This window comes from Rattus norvegicus, chromosome X (genome assembly GCF_036323735.1).
Source record: "Rattus norvegicus strain BN/NHsdMcwi chromosome X, GRCr8, whole genome shotgun sequence".
NCBI classification, from domain to species: Eukaryota; Metazoa; Chordata; class Mammalia; order Rodentia; family Muridae; genus Rattus; species Rattus norvegicus.
This window is the reverse complement of record NC_086039.1, coordinates 81,459,596-81,475,336: the sequence shown is the minus strand read 5'-3', so window position 1 is coordinate 81,475,336 and position 15,741 is coordinate 81,459,596. Positions and strand designations below refer to the sequence as shown.

The 15,741-nt window shown below is 37.7% G+C and overlaps 2 protein-coding genes across 15 annotated transcripts in view; both read right to left on the bottom strand.

Annotated features, from left to right (window-relative positions):
* Window positions 1-15,741, bottom strand: part of Tex16 (testis expressed gene 16) — a 376,428-nt gene that overhangs the window by 33,711 nt on the left and 326,976 nt on the right. The gene's annotated exons all lie outside the window — the stretch shown is intronic.
* Window positions 3,814-4,745, bottom strand: Ube2d4l1 (ubiquitin-conjugating enzyme E2D 4 like 1). Its single transcript, NM_001408906.1, has 2 exons — window positions 4,559-4,745; window positions 3,814-4,345 (listed from the first exon to the last, which is right to left on the bottom strand). The coding sequence occupies exon 2, from the start codon at window positions 4,304-4,306 to the stop codon at window positions 3,863-3,865; it is 444 nt and encodes a 147-aa protein (NP_001395835.1). The 5' UTR covers window positions 4,307-4,345; window positions 4,559-4,745; the 3' UTR covers window positions 3,814-3,862.

Here is a 15,741-nt window from a genome sequence, read left to right as displayed (position 1 = left end):
CCCAGGATGCTGGAGATACCAGAAATATGCTGATATTTCTTCAGCATATATCATATGTCATATGATATATGCTGAAGAAAGTTGCAGGCATGGAGTGAAGCTGGTCTTACCTAGAAGTTATGTGTGCTTCAGGTGTCATTATTTGGGGGGCCACAGCTACTGGAACACATTTGAGCCAAGATAAAAATATCACGAGCTCCAGATGCTGGACAAGGACTCTACAATTTGATAATTTCCCTGTGAGGTTTCTTTCTTTTGTCCAATATTTCTTTGTTATGTCCCCATTCTTACTTTTTGAGATGGTGACATTTAATCTATGGCTTTATAAGATGAAATATGTAACTTAATTTATATAACTTATAAGAGATCACAGTAAAAAAAAATAAGGCTTCAGGCACTTCTGAAGTTGAAACAATATGTTTTGCATTATCAGATGGCATCAGCCTATAGGGATTAGAGGCAGAAGATTTGGATTTGAATTTGGGTGTATCTATATGCTAATATATTTGAATATTTGGTACCCAAATAGTGTTGCTATTTTGGATGGTTTTGGAACTTTTAGGAAATAGAGATTTTGAGAACAACTAAATTACTAAAGATCACCTTAAAATTTAATAGCTGAGACCCACTTCCTGTCTGGTCTCTGCATCTTGACTATAAATACAACAAAACCAGTCACTTCTATTCCTGTTAACTTGCTTACACTGCCATAATGGATTATATCACTTCTTATACCATAAGTCAAAATAAATATCTCCTCCCAGAAGTTGTTTATTGTCAGGCCTTTAGGTATCTCATCATAATGAAGATCTGTCTTGAGCCCATGTGACAACAGGTTGTGTCCTCTATATTTAGAGGGGCTTGGGGTATTGCCTTAATGTAACTGATGGCCTCAAATCTATGGAGGACTGTGGCTAGTTACAGGCCTGGTTCCCTGGGAGTCAGGCGAAACACCTACTGTCCCTTCAGGGTCACCAGGGTTTCTAGCCTTAGGTCAACCAGGAACCAGACTGCCTTTCTCAGTCCCACAAATACCCAGGATACAGTCCACAGAACTGAAGAAGGTTAATAAGCCAAAGGGTCAAAAAGAGGATGCTTCAGTTCCATTTGGGAGAGAGAAGAAAGCAATCACAGGAGGCAGATGAAGGGAGGAACATGGTGGGAGAAGAAAGAGGGGACATGATCTAATATTGGGGGGAGTGAAGCCCTGAGGACCAGAAAGAAGAATGGAAACAGGCAACCTTGGGATGTAGGAGTTGGGAAGACCCTCCAGAATGTAACAGAAACCTGGGAGGTGAGAGATTCTCAGGATTCAAAGGGAGGGACCTTAAATGAAATGCCCAACAGTGGAGGAGAGGGAACTTGTAGAGTCCACCTACAGTAGAAGGACAGGACATCAAGTGAAGAGATGGGGTTGCTATCCCACAGTCAAAAATTATGACCCATAATTGTTCCTGTCTGAAAGAACTGCAGAAATGGAGAAGAGACTGAGGAAAAGAAGGCTCAGTGACAGGCCCAGAGTGTGGTCTAGCTCAAGGGGAGTCCCTAAGACCTAACGCTATTACTCCCCTCCAAAAGATCCAACAAGCAGTTGAAAGAATCAGATGCAGATATTTACACCCAACCAATGGACAGAAGCTCTGACCCCTCTGGTTGAACTAGGGAAAAGCTGGAGGAAGCTGAGGAGGAGGGCAGCCCTGTAGGAGGACCAGCACTCTCAATTAACCTGGACCACTGAGATCTCTCAGACACTAAGCCACCAACTAGGCAGCATACACCAGCTGATATCAGGCCCTTGACACATATACAGCAGAGGACTCCCGGGTCTGGGTTCAGTCAGAGAAGATGCACTTAACCCTCAAAAGACTGGAGGCCCCAGGGAGTTTAGAGATCTGGTGGGGTAGGGTTTGGGGGGCAAAATCCTCTTGGAGACAAGGGAGGAGAAATAGGATGTGGAACTGTGGGAGGGCAGACTAGGAGGGGGATACTGACTGGACTGTAAAAAAATAAAATAATAAATAACCTCTTAGAACATTTTTGATCCTTACTGATTGATATTAATTCATATGAATATATTACTTTTAGAAAATATTTCTAAAATTGGATTTGAGATATTCTAAAGATAATATATTTGCACTCATTTCATAAACTAAATCAGTATTGAAATCATTTCAGTGCGTTTATTCATTGCAAACGGCTGTTACGTTTAGACATAGACAAATTATTACCAATAATTAACATGTGAATTTGCTTACACTGTTAGTAGGTTTGCTTATAAAATGTATATTATAGTTCCATCTGTAAGAATTGGTGCTTCTGTAGATTTTGCAATAATAGTAGATCAATAAATGGGAATAAAATATTTGAAATAACTGACCTCTCTCATTCTTCTTTGTCAATTGAAAGGAACTAAACTATGCAAGCAATTTCAAAAAAGAAACAATGACAACAAAATGTCCTCTTTAAATGCTTCCATTAAAAAATGGAACTAGAAAATATCATCCTGAGTGAGGTAACCCAATCTCAGAAAAATACACATGGTTTGCAATCACTGATAAGTGGATATTAGTCCAAAAGCTTGAATTACCCAAGATAAAATCCACAGACTACATGAAGCTCAAGGAGAAGAACAAAGTGTGGATGCTTCAGTCCTTATTAAAAGGTGGAACAAAAATATTCATAGGAAGAGGTATGGAGACAAAGTTTGTAGTAGAGACTGAAGGAATGGCCATTCAGAACCTGGTCCACCTGGGGATCTAGCTCATATACATACAACCACCAAACCCAGTCACTATTGGGGATGCCAAGAGGTACATGCTGACAGGAGAAAGCCTGATATAGCTGCCTCCTGAGAGGCTCTGCCAGAGCATGACAAATACAGAGGCGAATGCTCACAGCCAACCACTGAACTGAGAATGGGGTCCCCATTGGAGGAGTTAGAGAAAGGATCGAAGGAGCTGAAGGGGCTTGCAACCCCATAAGAACAACAATGCCAACCAACCAGAGCTCCCAGGAACTAAACCACCATCCAAAGAGTACACATGGACAGACCCATGGCTCCAGCTGCATATGTAGCAGAGGATGGCCTTGTTGGGCACCAATGGGAGGAGAAGCCCTGGGTCTTGCTGTGGCTGAACTCCCTAGTGTAGGGGAATGTCAGGGTGGGGAGGGGGTAAGGAATGAGTAGTTGGGTAGGGGAACATCGTCATAGAAGAAGGGGAAGGAGAAATGGGATAGAAGGTTTATGGACGGGAAACCGGGAAAGGGGATAGCATTTGAAATGTAAATAAAAAAATCCAATAAAAAAATCTTAAAATATCTTCCCAGTGGGTCTTGGAGCTGTGGCAAAAGCCTGGAATCTCAGAAGTTGTGAGACTGAGGCATGAATATGGGTTATTTGAGGTGAACATGGAAAGCTATCTTCTGAGAGCACAGCCAGTATAAACTACATAGTGAGATTCTGTTTCAAAATGTTTCCCCCACTGGTTGGTTGAACTGATGTTCTCATCTAAAGCAGTTACCTTGTTCTTCTTATATTTTCCAACCTTGAATCAATAAGGAAATTTTTTTAGTCAAATACAAATTGAATCTGGTCTTCCTGTACCACTCTTTCCCATATCTCCTCTCTACTGCTCCCTATCTTCCACCAACTCCTTTCCCCATTCCCTCCCTCCAGCCCCCACTACCTTCTCTATAGGCCACTGTTTCTCCCTTTTCCACTTTAGTCTGTTCAAAAGATGTCCATTGTGTTCTCAAAAGAATGACAAATATTTCACACCATAGAAAATAAGCAAGAGACATCTAATAAACTGAACCACCAGCATTGCTTTTATTATTACGGCCATGAGATTACATGTTGACATCACATAGCGAATTTCTCAGTCCACTCTCGAGCCAGTCTATCATATTTTTTCTTGTCTTTGCGGTAGATTTTTGCAATTTCAGGAACCAGTGGATCATCTGGGTTAGGATCACACAATAGAGAGCAGATAGACAGGAGAACTTTAGATACTGTCAGTGCTGGTGACCACTCAGATCTCAGGATGTCTAGACAAATGCTTCCCTTACGGTTGATATTTGGATGGTAAATTCTTGTGGTGAATGTAATCTTGGGTGGTTTGAATGGATAATCTGTTGGGAAATGGATGGCCAGGAAAAAGACCCCGCCTTGGTAGGGGCTGTCATCAGGCCCCATTATGGTCGCTTGCCAATGAAACATATCTTCCCCCACAGGGCCTGCAGAGCACTGGGTTGGAGGATCACGAGCCAGGTCCAGGAGCTCCTTTTCAATACGCTTTAGAGCCATGGTCCCCAAGAAGAAATAGACAAATTCTTCGTACTGGGTCTAGGAAGTGGTAGATGGCTTTGGTGATACAGGACCCAGTTATGAGAAGCCAGAGTGGTAGGTGGTTGGAGCAAGGGCTGGGTTTCGGTGAGGAGTAGGTAGGCTGGGTTGGGGTGATGGGTGGGCTGGGTTTAGGTAAGGAGTGAGCTGGGTTCTTAAGGATATGTTCAGGGAGGTGGATAGGAGTAGAGAGTACCAAGGGCTTAATTGTACCTGAAGGGCTACACAACTCCTGGGACTTGGACTTTTGGCTGATGTGCTGTCTGTAGCTAGAGAATCCGCTGTTGTGGGGAGGCTGTTAAGCCCCAAGGCCGCACAACTGCTGTCAGACACCGCTGCCTGGAGAGGCCAGAGCTCCTGCTCCGGGCAGCCTGCTAATGGCTCTAGACCTGGATGGGCACCTCCGTTGCCTAGGCAACAAGCAGGGGCCTATTGTGAAGTCACAGAGGATGCAATAACAGTGCATGTGCCATAGGAATGAGGGGAATGTGGGCCCAGTTGAACATGGGTAGCAAATATTAGAACAGTGGAAAGTGGCAGAAGGCACCACTGGATGTACACCTTTTCTAGCACTTATTCTTTGGCCTGGCAAATAAGAACACAATGCACTCTTTCAACCAATTATTAGAAAAATAAGATTAATGAATTTTCTACTCATTATAATGACTTTATCATACTCCCTTTCCACATTATATGCTTACATTACATAGACGCTTACTTCCATGTGTATTTTTTAAGAATATTCTCTAATTTAAACAACTTAGCAAGTTTAATATTTATATATCTGGGAAATATTTTGGTATTATTATCATCCTGAAGATTTTAAAATCAAAATTTTAACATTCTAAGAATGTTGTACAGAATAGGGTAGTGAAAGAATAAAAAAGGGAGGAAAATAGCTAAACATTATTTCTATCTTGTATATAAGGGCTTTAGTAGTGCTTTATAAAACCAATTATATTTGTTTACAATTACTGTCCTAATACAAACATAGTCACACAACACCGTATGCCCTTCCTGGGGGCTTCACAATTACATGTATAGAAATATAAAGACAAATAATTACCAGGAAATATGTTGGTGTGCAGGTATATAAATTCATTTTGGTTAATTAAGCACAGTAATTTAATAAAACAATTTGTAATTTTTGTTAAGTTATACACATCAGGTCACAGTGGTACTTATCCTTGATAGTCTTCAGTTATGAAAATCTCCTTTTGTAGATCTAGTCATCTAATGTATCTATCATCATAACTTAGGTGGGCCCTAGTTTGACAATACTTTACAAAGCAGAGGGTAAGATGTCAAAATGGGTCTTCCACTATTAAGATAAAGATATCCTCACTGAAAGGAACTTCTCAAAATTTCTTGTTATATGGTTTGTGAACATAGTGTATGTGCTTCTGAATGAGCTGTTTAAATTATTGTGGTAAATATTAAATTTTAAAGGCTAGTGGTATTTTAGATAAGATGTATATATATAGCATTGAAAGTTTTGAAGTAAACTTCCAAAGTTTTTTCTTTTTCTGATGAGGATCAGATTAAAATCAAAGATTAGATGTCATAAATTCTAATATGTTTTTTGGGTAGGATACTAAGAAAGTCAATTTTGAGTTCTCTAAAGGAGAAAATGTGATCATGCTTTCCAGATCCTTTTTTGTGATTATGTCCTATGGAATGTTCATTTCTATATCCAACAGTATTTCATTTTCAGTGTGGCAGACTTCAGTTACAATAGAAACATTTGCTATCTGGCTCCAATTATATGTTTTTCAGTCAAAATATTGTTAAATTGCCTATACAGTCCAGGCTGGCCTTATCTCAAACTCATATTTTTTCTTCACTCTCCCTAGTGGCTAGAACTGTAATTGCATCCCACCATTTCCAGTTACAACTTTATGTAGATATTTCATTCCCTTTGACTCAGCCTCCTGAGTACTGGGTTTATGGGCATGAATCATGACACTCACCTAAGATTTTTTTTTTTCCGGAGCTGGGGACCGAACCCAGGGCCTTGCGCTTGTTAGGCAAGCGCTCTACCACTGAGCTAAATCCCCAACCCCCACCTAAGATATTTTTAATGATCATGTATGCTGCCAATTTTCCACTATTAAATCTGTCTTCCATAATATTATACAGTATGATCTCCTTTAAACATAAATCAATCACTACCATAGTTGATGGTTATGAGTTTTCAGTAGCTTTCAATCTCTTTCAGGGTAAATTCAAAATTTCAGTGCTGCCTCACATAAGTCCTCTGCAGGGAGAACTATCTAAATCTCTATAACAGCATATATTATACTGCTTCACCATTTTCTTTTAAATATTCATCCCCTTATCCTATCTCATGGCATGTTGACAAGAGGAGGTGGCCCTCATTTTTGTCCTCTTACTACATCTATATATTATACACTCAGAATGTTCTGGGTGAATGCATGCACTTATTAAAAGCTGAGTGGTATAATTTATAAAAACACAAATTCTAGTCTTCTATAAATGGTGCTGGTCTAACTGGTATGTTGGGCAATAAAAGTAGATCCGTATTTGTCACCTTGCACAAAGCTCAAGTTCAAGTGGATCAAGGACCTCAACATAAAACCATATACATTGAATATAATAGAGGAGAAAGTGGGAAAGAGACTTGAACACACAGCAGAAAAAATTTGAACACAACACCAATGGCTAAAGCTTTAAGATCAAAAAATTGATAAATGGAATCACATGAAACTGAAAAGCTTCCATAAGGCAAAAGACACGATCAATAGAACAAATTGGCAACCTACAGATTGGGAAAAAATATTCATTAACTCTACATGTGACAGAGGACTAATATCCAAAATGTATAAAGAACTCAAGAAAACCTCCGAGAACCCAAATAACTCAATTAAAAAGTGGGGTATATGGGGCTGGGGATTTAGCTCAGTGGTAGAACGCTTACCTAGGAAACGCAAGGCCCTGGGTTCGGTCCCCAGCTCCGAAAAAAAGAACCAAAAAAAAAAAAAAAAGCCTCTATCTCTCTAAATTTTTTGGGGTTGGGGATTTGGCTCAGTGGTAGAGCGCTTGCCTAGGAAGCGCAAGGCCCTGGGTTCGGTTCCCAGCTCCGAAAACAAAAACAAACAAAAAACAAAAAACAAAAACAAAAAGTGGGGTATACATATAGAAGGGGAGGGGGAGGGTTAGGGGGATGTTGGGCCGGAAACTGGGAAGGGGAATAACAATCGAAATGTAAATAAGAAATACTCAAGTTAATAAAGATAAAAAAGTGGGGTATAGATCTAAAGAGATAATTCACAACAGAAGAAAATAGAATGGCTGAGAAGCACTTAAAGACATGTTCAAACCTTAGTCATTCAGGAAATTCAAATCAAAACCATCCTGAGATTCCACCTCATAACAATCAGAATGGGTAAGATTAAAGTCTCAGGTAACAGCATGTTTGTGAGGATGTGGAGAAAGAGGAACACTCCTCCACTGCTGATGGGAATCCAAACTGGGTATACCAGACAATTGGAAATAGTTCTACCTGAAGATGCAGCTTTACCACTCTTGGGCATATACCCAAAAGATGCTCCACCATACCACAAGGACAAGTGCTTCACCATGTTGATAGCAGCCTTATTTGTAATAGCCAGAAACTGGAAACAACCAAGATGTCTCTTAACTGACAAATGTGGTTCATTTACACAACATCATGAGTTTTTGAGGCGAATGGATGGAATTAGGAAATATCATCCTGAGAGAGGTATGTCAGACCTAAAATGACATGCACGGTATGTACTCACTTATAAGTGGATATTAGCCAAAATACATAGAATACCTAGGATAAAACCGATCTTAAGAAGAGTAATAAGCAGAAATGCCCAAGTGAGGAGGCTTCAACCCCACTTAGAAGGGGGAGGGAAATGTTCATGGGTGGTGGAGGGAGGGAGGGAGGGAGGGAGGGATATGGGATGAGAGGGGAGGAAGAGGGAAAGGAGAAAAGGAGAACAGGATCTGAGAGAACCAAGAGAATGAATGGAGATAAGCAGCCTCAGGGACTGTGGAGTTGGGAGGACCACTAAGAGAGTGCCAGAGATCCAGGAGGTGAGAGACTCTCAGGATTCATTGCAGGTGACCTTAGACAAAATGCCCAACATTGGAGAAAGGGAACTTGAAGAGTCCACCTCCAGTAGGTAGACAGGTCCTAAAGCAGAGGGACAAGGTTACTAACACACAGTCAAAATCTCTGACTCAGAATTGTTCCTGCCGGAAAGAACTGTACAGACAACAATGGAGAAGAGATTGAAGGAAAGGTCCAGTGACAGGCCCAACTTGGGATCCAGCTCAAGAGGAGGCTCCAAGGCCTGACACTATTATTGAAGCTATGATGTGTTTACAGACAGACAGGAGCCTAGCATGGCTGTCCTCAAGGGAGGTCTAATTGGCAGCTGACTGAGGCAGATGCAGATACCTACACCCAACGATTGGACTGATGTCAGGGGCCCCTATGGTTGAATTATGGGAAAGATTAAAGAAGCTGAAGGGGGAAGTAACCCCATAGGAAGTCCAACAGTCTCAACTTGCCCAGACCCCAGGGAGCTCCCAGAGACTGAGCCACCAACCAGGAGCACACACAAGCTGTGCGGAGGCCCTGGTATATATGTAGCAGAGATCTACATGTATCCAAGCTGGCACCAAACATGTTCTACAAAGGATGACTTTAACACGATCTTCCTGTGTTTGCCTCTAAGTCCAGGCATTAGAGGGAAGAGAAACCGTACCTGGTTTATATAGTGCTGAGGATGAAATCAGGTGCTTTTTGTGCTTTATGCATTACTAAACAATCACTCAACCAACTGAGTTACATCCTCAGCCCTGATTAATACGACACTGCCTTTATTTATTAGTTTTATATAGAGGTCATGGTAGATATAAAATTTTGTTTTATCTTAATTTAAAATAATAATATTAATAATAATATAGATGTTATAATATAATAAATTATAGCATTAAAATATATGTAATATATAAATTTTTGCCATCCCTTATAATACTTAGATTCAGTTTGCCATCTTCTATTTTAAAGGCTATTAAAATTTTGGCTTGATTTACAATAAAAACAATAAATAGCTTTAGAAAGTAAAACTGTCTTAGTATTACTGAGCCTTTGAACCACGTAATGGCATGCTTTCCCCTTAAGTGTATTTTAAATACTTTAGCAATGTTTTTCATTTTCTAATGTATACTTTTTACACATATTTTTCATGGAAATCTCTAAAGAGCTAAAATATTTTAAAAGTGATTACCTTTTAATTATTTTGAGTGTGTATATGCATGTGTGGAGGTCTGAGGACAACTTGCAGGAATTGGTCCCTTCCTTCAACCATGTCTGTCTTGAGGATGAAACTCAGGTCTGGCAGTAAGTACCCTTATCTGCTGAGCCTTCTTGATGAATTATTCAAGTATTTAATATGTCTGGATACTATTTCAAATGGAATTTTAGAATTTTAATTTCTGATTGCTTGTGGTTGAAATAAAAACAAATGATTTCATACATTGCTTTTTAACTAGAATCTTGCTCATTTCATTTATTACACATATTTTCAAAATGACTTAGATCAATTTTCTGTATAGATAATCATGTTACCTGTGATTAAAAATCCTCCCACTTACCTCCACATCAAACCAGATACACTCAAACTAATAGAAGAAAAACTAGGGCAGCATCTCGAACACATGGGCACTGGAAAAAATTTCCTGAACAAAACACCAATGGCTTATGCTCTAAGATCAAGAATCGACAAATGTGATCTCATAAAACTGCAAAGATTCTGAAAGGCAAAGGACACTGTGATTGGGACAAAACGGCAACCAACAGATTGGGAAAAGATCTTTACCAATCCTACAACTGATAGAAGGCTTATATCCAAAATATACAAAGAACTCAAGAAGTTAGACTGCAGGGAGACAAATAATCCTATTAAAAATGGGGTTCAGAGCTAAACAAAGAATTCACAGCTGAGGAATGCCGAATGGCTGAGAAACACCTAAAGAAATGTTCAACATCTTTAGTCATAAGGGAAATGCAAATCAAAACAACCCTGAGATTTCACCTCACACCAGTGAGAATGGCTAAGATCAAAAACTCAGGTGACAGCAGATGCTGGCCAGGATGTGGAGAAAGAGGAACACTCCTCCATTGTTGGTGGGATTGCAGACTGGTACAATCATTCTGGAAATCAGTCTGGAGGTTCCTCAGAAAATTGGACATTGAACTGCCTGAGGATCCAACTATACCTCTCTTGGGCATATACCCACAAGATGCCCCAACATATAAAAAAGACACGTGCTCCACTATGTTCATAGCAGCCTTATTTATAATAGCCAGAATCTGGAAAGAACCCAGACGCCCTTCAACAGAGGAATGGATACAGAAAATGTGGTACATCTACGCAATGGAATATTACTCAGCTATCAAAAACAATGCCTTTATGAAATTCGTAGACAAATGGATGGAACTGGAAAATATCATCCTGAGTGAGGTAACCCAATCACAGAAAAACACACATGGTATGCACTCATTGATAAGTGGCTACTAGCCCAAATGCTTGAATTACCCTAGATGCATAGAACACATGAAACTCAAGATGGATGATCAAAATGTGAATGCTTCACTCCTTCTTTAAAAGGGGGAACAAGAATACCCTTGGCAGGGAATAGAGAGGCAAAGTTTAAAACAGAGACAGGAGGAACACCCATTCAGAGCCTGCCCCACATGTGGCCCATACATATACAGCCACCCAATTAGACAAGATGGATGAAGCAAAGAAGTGCAGACTGACAGGAGCCGGATGTAGATCTCTCCTGAGAGACACAGCCAGAATACAGCAAATACAGAGGCGAATGCCAGCAGCAAACCACTGAACTGAGAATAGGACCCCCGTTGAAGGAATCAGAGAAAGAACTGGAAGAGCTTGAAGGGGCTCGAGACCCCTTATGAACAACAATGCCAAGCAACCAGAGCTTCCAGGGACTAAGCCACTACCTAAAGACTATACATGGACTGACCCTGGACTCTGACCTCATAGGTAGCAATGAATATCCTAGTAAGAGCACCAGTGGAAGGGGAAGCCCTGGGTCCTGCTAAGACTGAACCCCCAGTGAACTAGTCTATGGGGGGAGGGCGGCAATGGGGGGAGGGTGGGGAAGGGAACACCCATAAAGAAGGGGAGGGGGAGGGATTAGGAGGATGTTTGCCCGGAAACCGGGAAAGGGAATAGCATTCGAAATGTAAATAAGTAATACTCAAGTTAATAATAATAATAATAATAATAATAATAATGAAGGATCCAGAAAAAAATCCTCCCATTTATTCACCTTTCTCGTTTGACAATAGAAAATAAAAATCTCAAGTATAATATTGAATATATAATAAGAATAGACACTTCAACTTTCTTCCTGACCTTAGAATGAAATACTTATTTCGAGATTAATTCTAATTTTAAATATATTTTATTTATGGCTACTTTTATCAAATTAAGATACATTTTTCCATTCTTTGTATGATGTGAGTCCTCATGGGTAATTGATATTGTCATAGGTGATTTTTGTTTCTACTGAACTAGGGTAATTTTTAATGTATTTACGTGGCATAATTATATGGAATATTTTTCACACTGCTGTAGTTAAAGAAGCCACAATAAAATTTATCATTTGAATTATTTTCCTATAAAGTTCATTGTGCTAAGTTTTATATATATCAGAAGTTTTAAATCATGTGGAATTGAAATGTATCTCCACTAAATGTCACACACTTGTTGTGCTTCCATCGTTCAATTTTCTATTATTTGTGAATTTAATTAATTTAGGAATTTTGTAGTATTATTACTTTTATGGCTGCCCTGTGTGGGTACTGGGAACAAAACTCATTAAGATTGGTTCTATCAAGAACATGCCCTTCCTTCTTCTAGATTTAGGGTTACTTTGTTTCACTGTTCTTACAAGGGTGAATTATAGTTGTTAATTTGTGATCATTCTTTTTTGTACATGTGCTCATTTGTGTTGATTGGATTTTATTTTTGGTTTTTCAACTTGAAACAAATGAGAAACACTGGGGAACAAGGAATCTTAATCCAGAAGATGGCTTCATATGCTTCACCTACACGGAGGTCTATTGGGCATTGTGTTGCTTAATGAATAATGCAGGAGGTGCCTCCTAGGTTGGTGATTCTGGAGTACATGGTAAGCACTCTGAGCCATCCATGAGGAATAAGCCAGTATGCAGTATTTCACTATGGTCTCTACTCAAGGTCATGCCTCCACGTTCTAGCCTTGAGTTCCTGCTCTAATTTCTCTTGTCATTGGTGGGGATGTGAAAGCCAAATAAACGCTTGCTTTGCCAAGTTGCTTTTGATATGGGTTGTATTACAGCAGCACAAAACAAAATACCACAGTTTATGGTTATAACTTCCTTCTTAGCCCTGGTTTTGTTGCATCTTATAAGTTTTTGGTATATTTTATATTCTTTATTTTTATCTTTTTCTACATCAAAGTATTTTTAAGTTTCTCAATTGACTTCTTTGATTCATGTGTTTAATTCCAAAATATTTGTGGATTATTTATTTTTCATAAAATAATTGAGAGTTGAAGTATTATTTTGAACAAACATGAAACACAGAAACTAGAAATAACAATTCAATTACATTTCTAACCTCTATTCCCACCAGACAGAACTTAAATAAGGTTGAATTTGACATATATTCACTGGAGAACAAGAATTTATGATGCCTAAAATCTGTGATCAAAAAATTTGTCAGTCCTTTATACATGTGTACTCTTGGGAAATTTTCTATATAGAACTTTTAGCCTTGTCTTTTTGCTTGTCTAATATGTCTCTTAACTTACCTAGATATCATGGTGATACCTATTATAAAATGAATAAGCAAGTAGTAATCATAAAAACACCACATACTGCAATTTTTTTGCTGCATTAGGGACTTGTAAATTCAGTCAGGTTTAAGAACAATGAAAACCCAGCCTTACTTTAGTTGTAATATGGGTGTGTTTACTAGAGTCATCTGTACAGTTAGCATGACATGCATTTCTATATACTTCATCAGATAATAGCCACCATTTTGAATTTTCAGTTTATAATTCCATTACTGGCTTTTCCAATACTGTTTATGAGTATTGAATGAATTTACTGTTTTTTAAGCTTTTTGGTCGCAAATGCTATGGTCCTTCTCTAGTGAGATGAAAAGAGTGAGTGAATTAACTTTCAGTGGTTTAGGAATGACCAAATTGAAAACAATATTGACCTCAAAGTTTTAATTCTCTTACTCTTTTGATTTAAAAAAGTAGATTAACATATATATTTTTAATAGTAGAAATTAATGTGTTGAGTGTTTTTATATCAAATTAAAGATTCTGAATTATTTGTAAGGATTTTTATTTTTCTTTCCTTTAGTTAAGGAAAGACACTTGTAAACTTTAATCCTTTTAAAATATACTAAACCTTATTTTATGATCAACTTAGTGGTCTAACTTAGAGAATTTCCCATGATTACTTAAGAATGTGTTTCTGTTTATTTTTCTGTATTTGCATTTGTTTGTGTGTACATGCTTTCATGCTTGTATAGTATATGTGACACAAGGCATGTATGTCACATGCATGTGGAGGTCAGAGGAAAACCTGCATATTTGGGAGTCCGCATGTTCCTTTCATCATGTACATCCAGTTCCAGTGATATACTTCAGATCACCAATAATGACAACAACTATCTTCACCTTGCTCTTATTTTTTTTTAAAAAGCAATTCTTGACTTAAAGTTCATATTTTTCCTGATTAAATTTGGGCATTTTTGCATTCAATTAGTTTCCACTTTCTACCACTGTGCTATATACAGCCCCAGCACAGTTTTCATTTTCAAGGGAAATTTTTCATCCTTTCATTTTCTACATGCACTTATATAATATGGTTTAAATCTGCTAGTTTTTAAAAATAAATTGAGATGATCTGTCCTTTGACTGTAGAATACATTCCATTTAAATATAATTTCTGATATCGAAGGACTCACTATTGACAGTTGTGTGTTTTATTTTCCTCCGGGTATTGTGGGTCTTGTTCTTCTCTTCCTTTCCTCTGAGTTTCATTCACTTTTTATAATTATATTCAGTGACATCTATTTCTTTTGTATATGTCCAAAGATACTTTGTTTCTGGTTACCATTTCAGTTGCATAACATATATTAAAGTTACAACCTTATATTTTAAATTGACAATTATTTCCATCAAGTTGAACAACTCTACTGATGGAGTTTTCTTCTGCATTTTGTCACTAAAACAAATACATATATTAATTTTATATACTATGAATATAGATTATTAATTTTAATAATTGTTTTAACATAAGATCTCACAATGTAGTTGAGGTGCCCTTGAGAACCTACTGCCTGAGCAGAAGCATTTGGATTATAGATTTGTGTTAATAGACCACTTAAAATATTGTATTTAAATTATATATAAAAATTAGAATTTAATTGGTAGACAAAATTATACTAATGTAGGCTACTCTTTTTGTCTATGTGTCTAATATTACCCAAAATGTGATTTTACATTAATGCAAAATCAAATTTATGTTAGAAGTTTTTGTTATTACATGTTTTTGATATTAGATTCACAACTTCGATCAGTGAAACTATACTGAGTTAGGTGACATTTTAGTCAACTCCTGAACTCAGTGTTTTTTTTTTTTTTTTTTTTGTTAAGTAGTTAATTCTGTTTTCGAAGTATGAAAGTATCTCTTTCCATAATAAAAAGGAAAAAATACTTATTATTTGTTAAAACTGCTTCCCATCCAAGTACTATCAAGGTTACACCCTACTTAGCATCAGAGAGCAAGCGAGATAGGTGAATTAAAGGTGGTATAGCCATATATGACTTTCAATGTTTTAATTTTCACTTTCCAAGTATATATGTGAAGGCAATTATATTTCAATGTATTTATCTTAATTGAAACAGTTTTAGGTATCCTTTCTTTCACTTCTATGATTTTGAGGGAAAAATAATAGTAAATACTGAAGATGAAAATAATTATTGGCTAGCTTTAATTACTTCTTTCTCAATAAATGAGACTTGTTAAATTTTTACATTACATACAATTCCTGCAAAAAAGTAATGAAGATTTATGGGTTCTTACTGCACATTATGACATAGTAATATGAATATTTTACATTTAACCAACAAAGACTTATCACAGAGTACTTTTAGCATTTGTAGACTAGAAAAGATTGTTATGGAGAGAATGCCATGGAATACATTCACTTAGAAAGCACTTGAACATTAAAAGATAAGGAGAATGAGTCATATGTTAATTGCCAGGGTTAAAACACTTTTGCTTTGAAACAGTTGAATTGTTT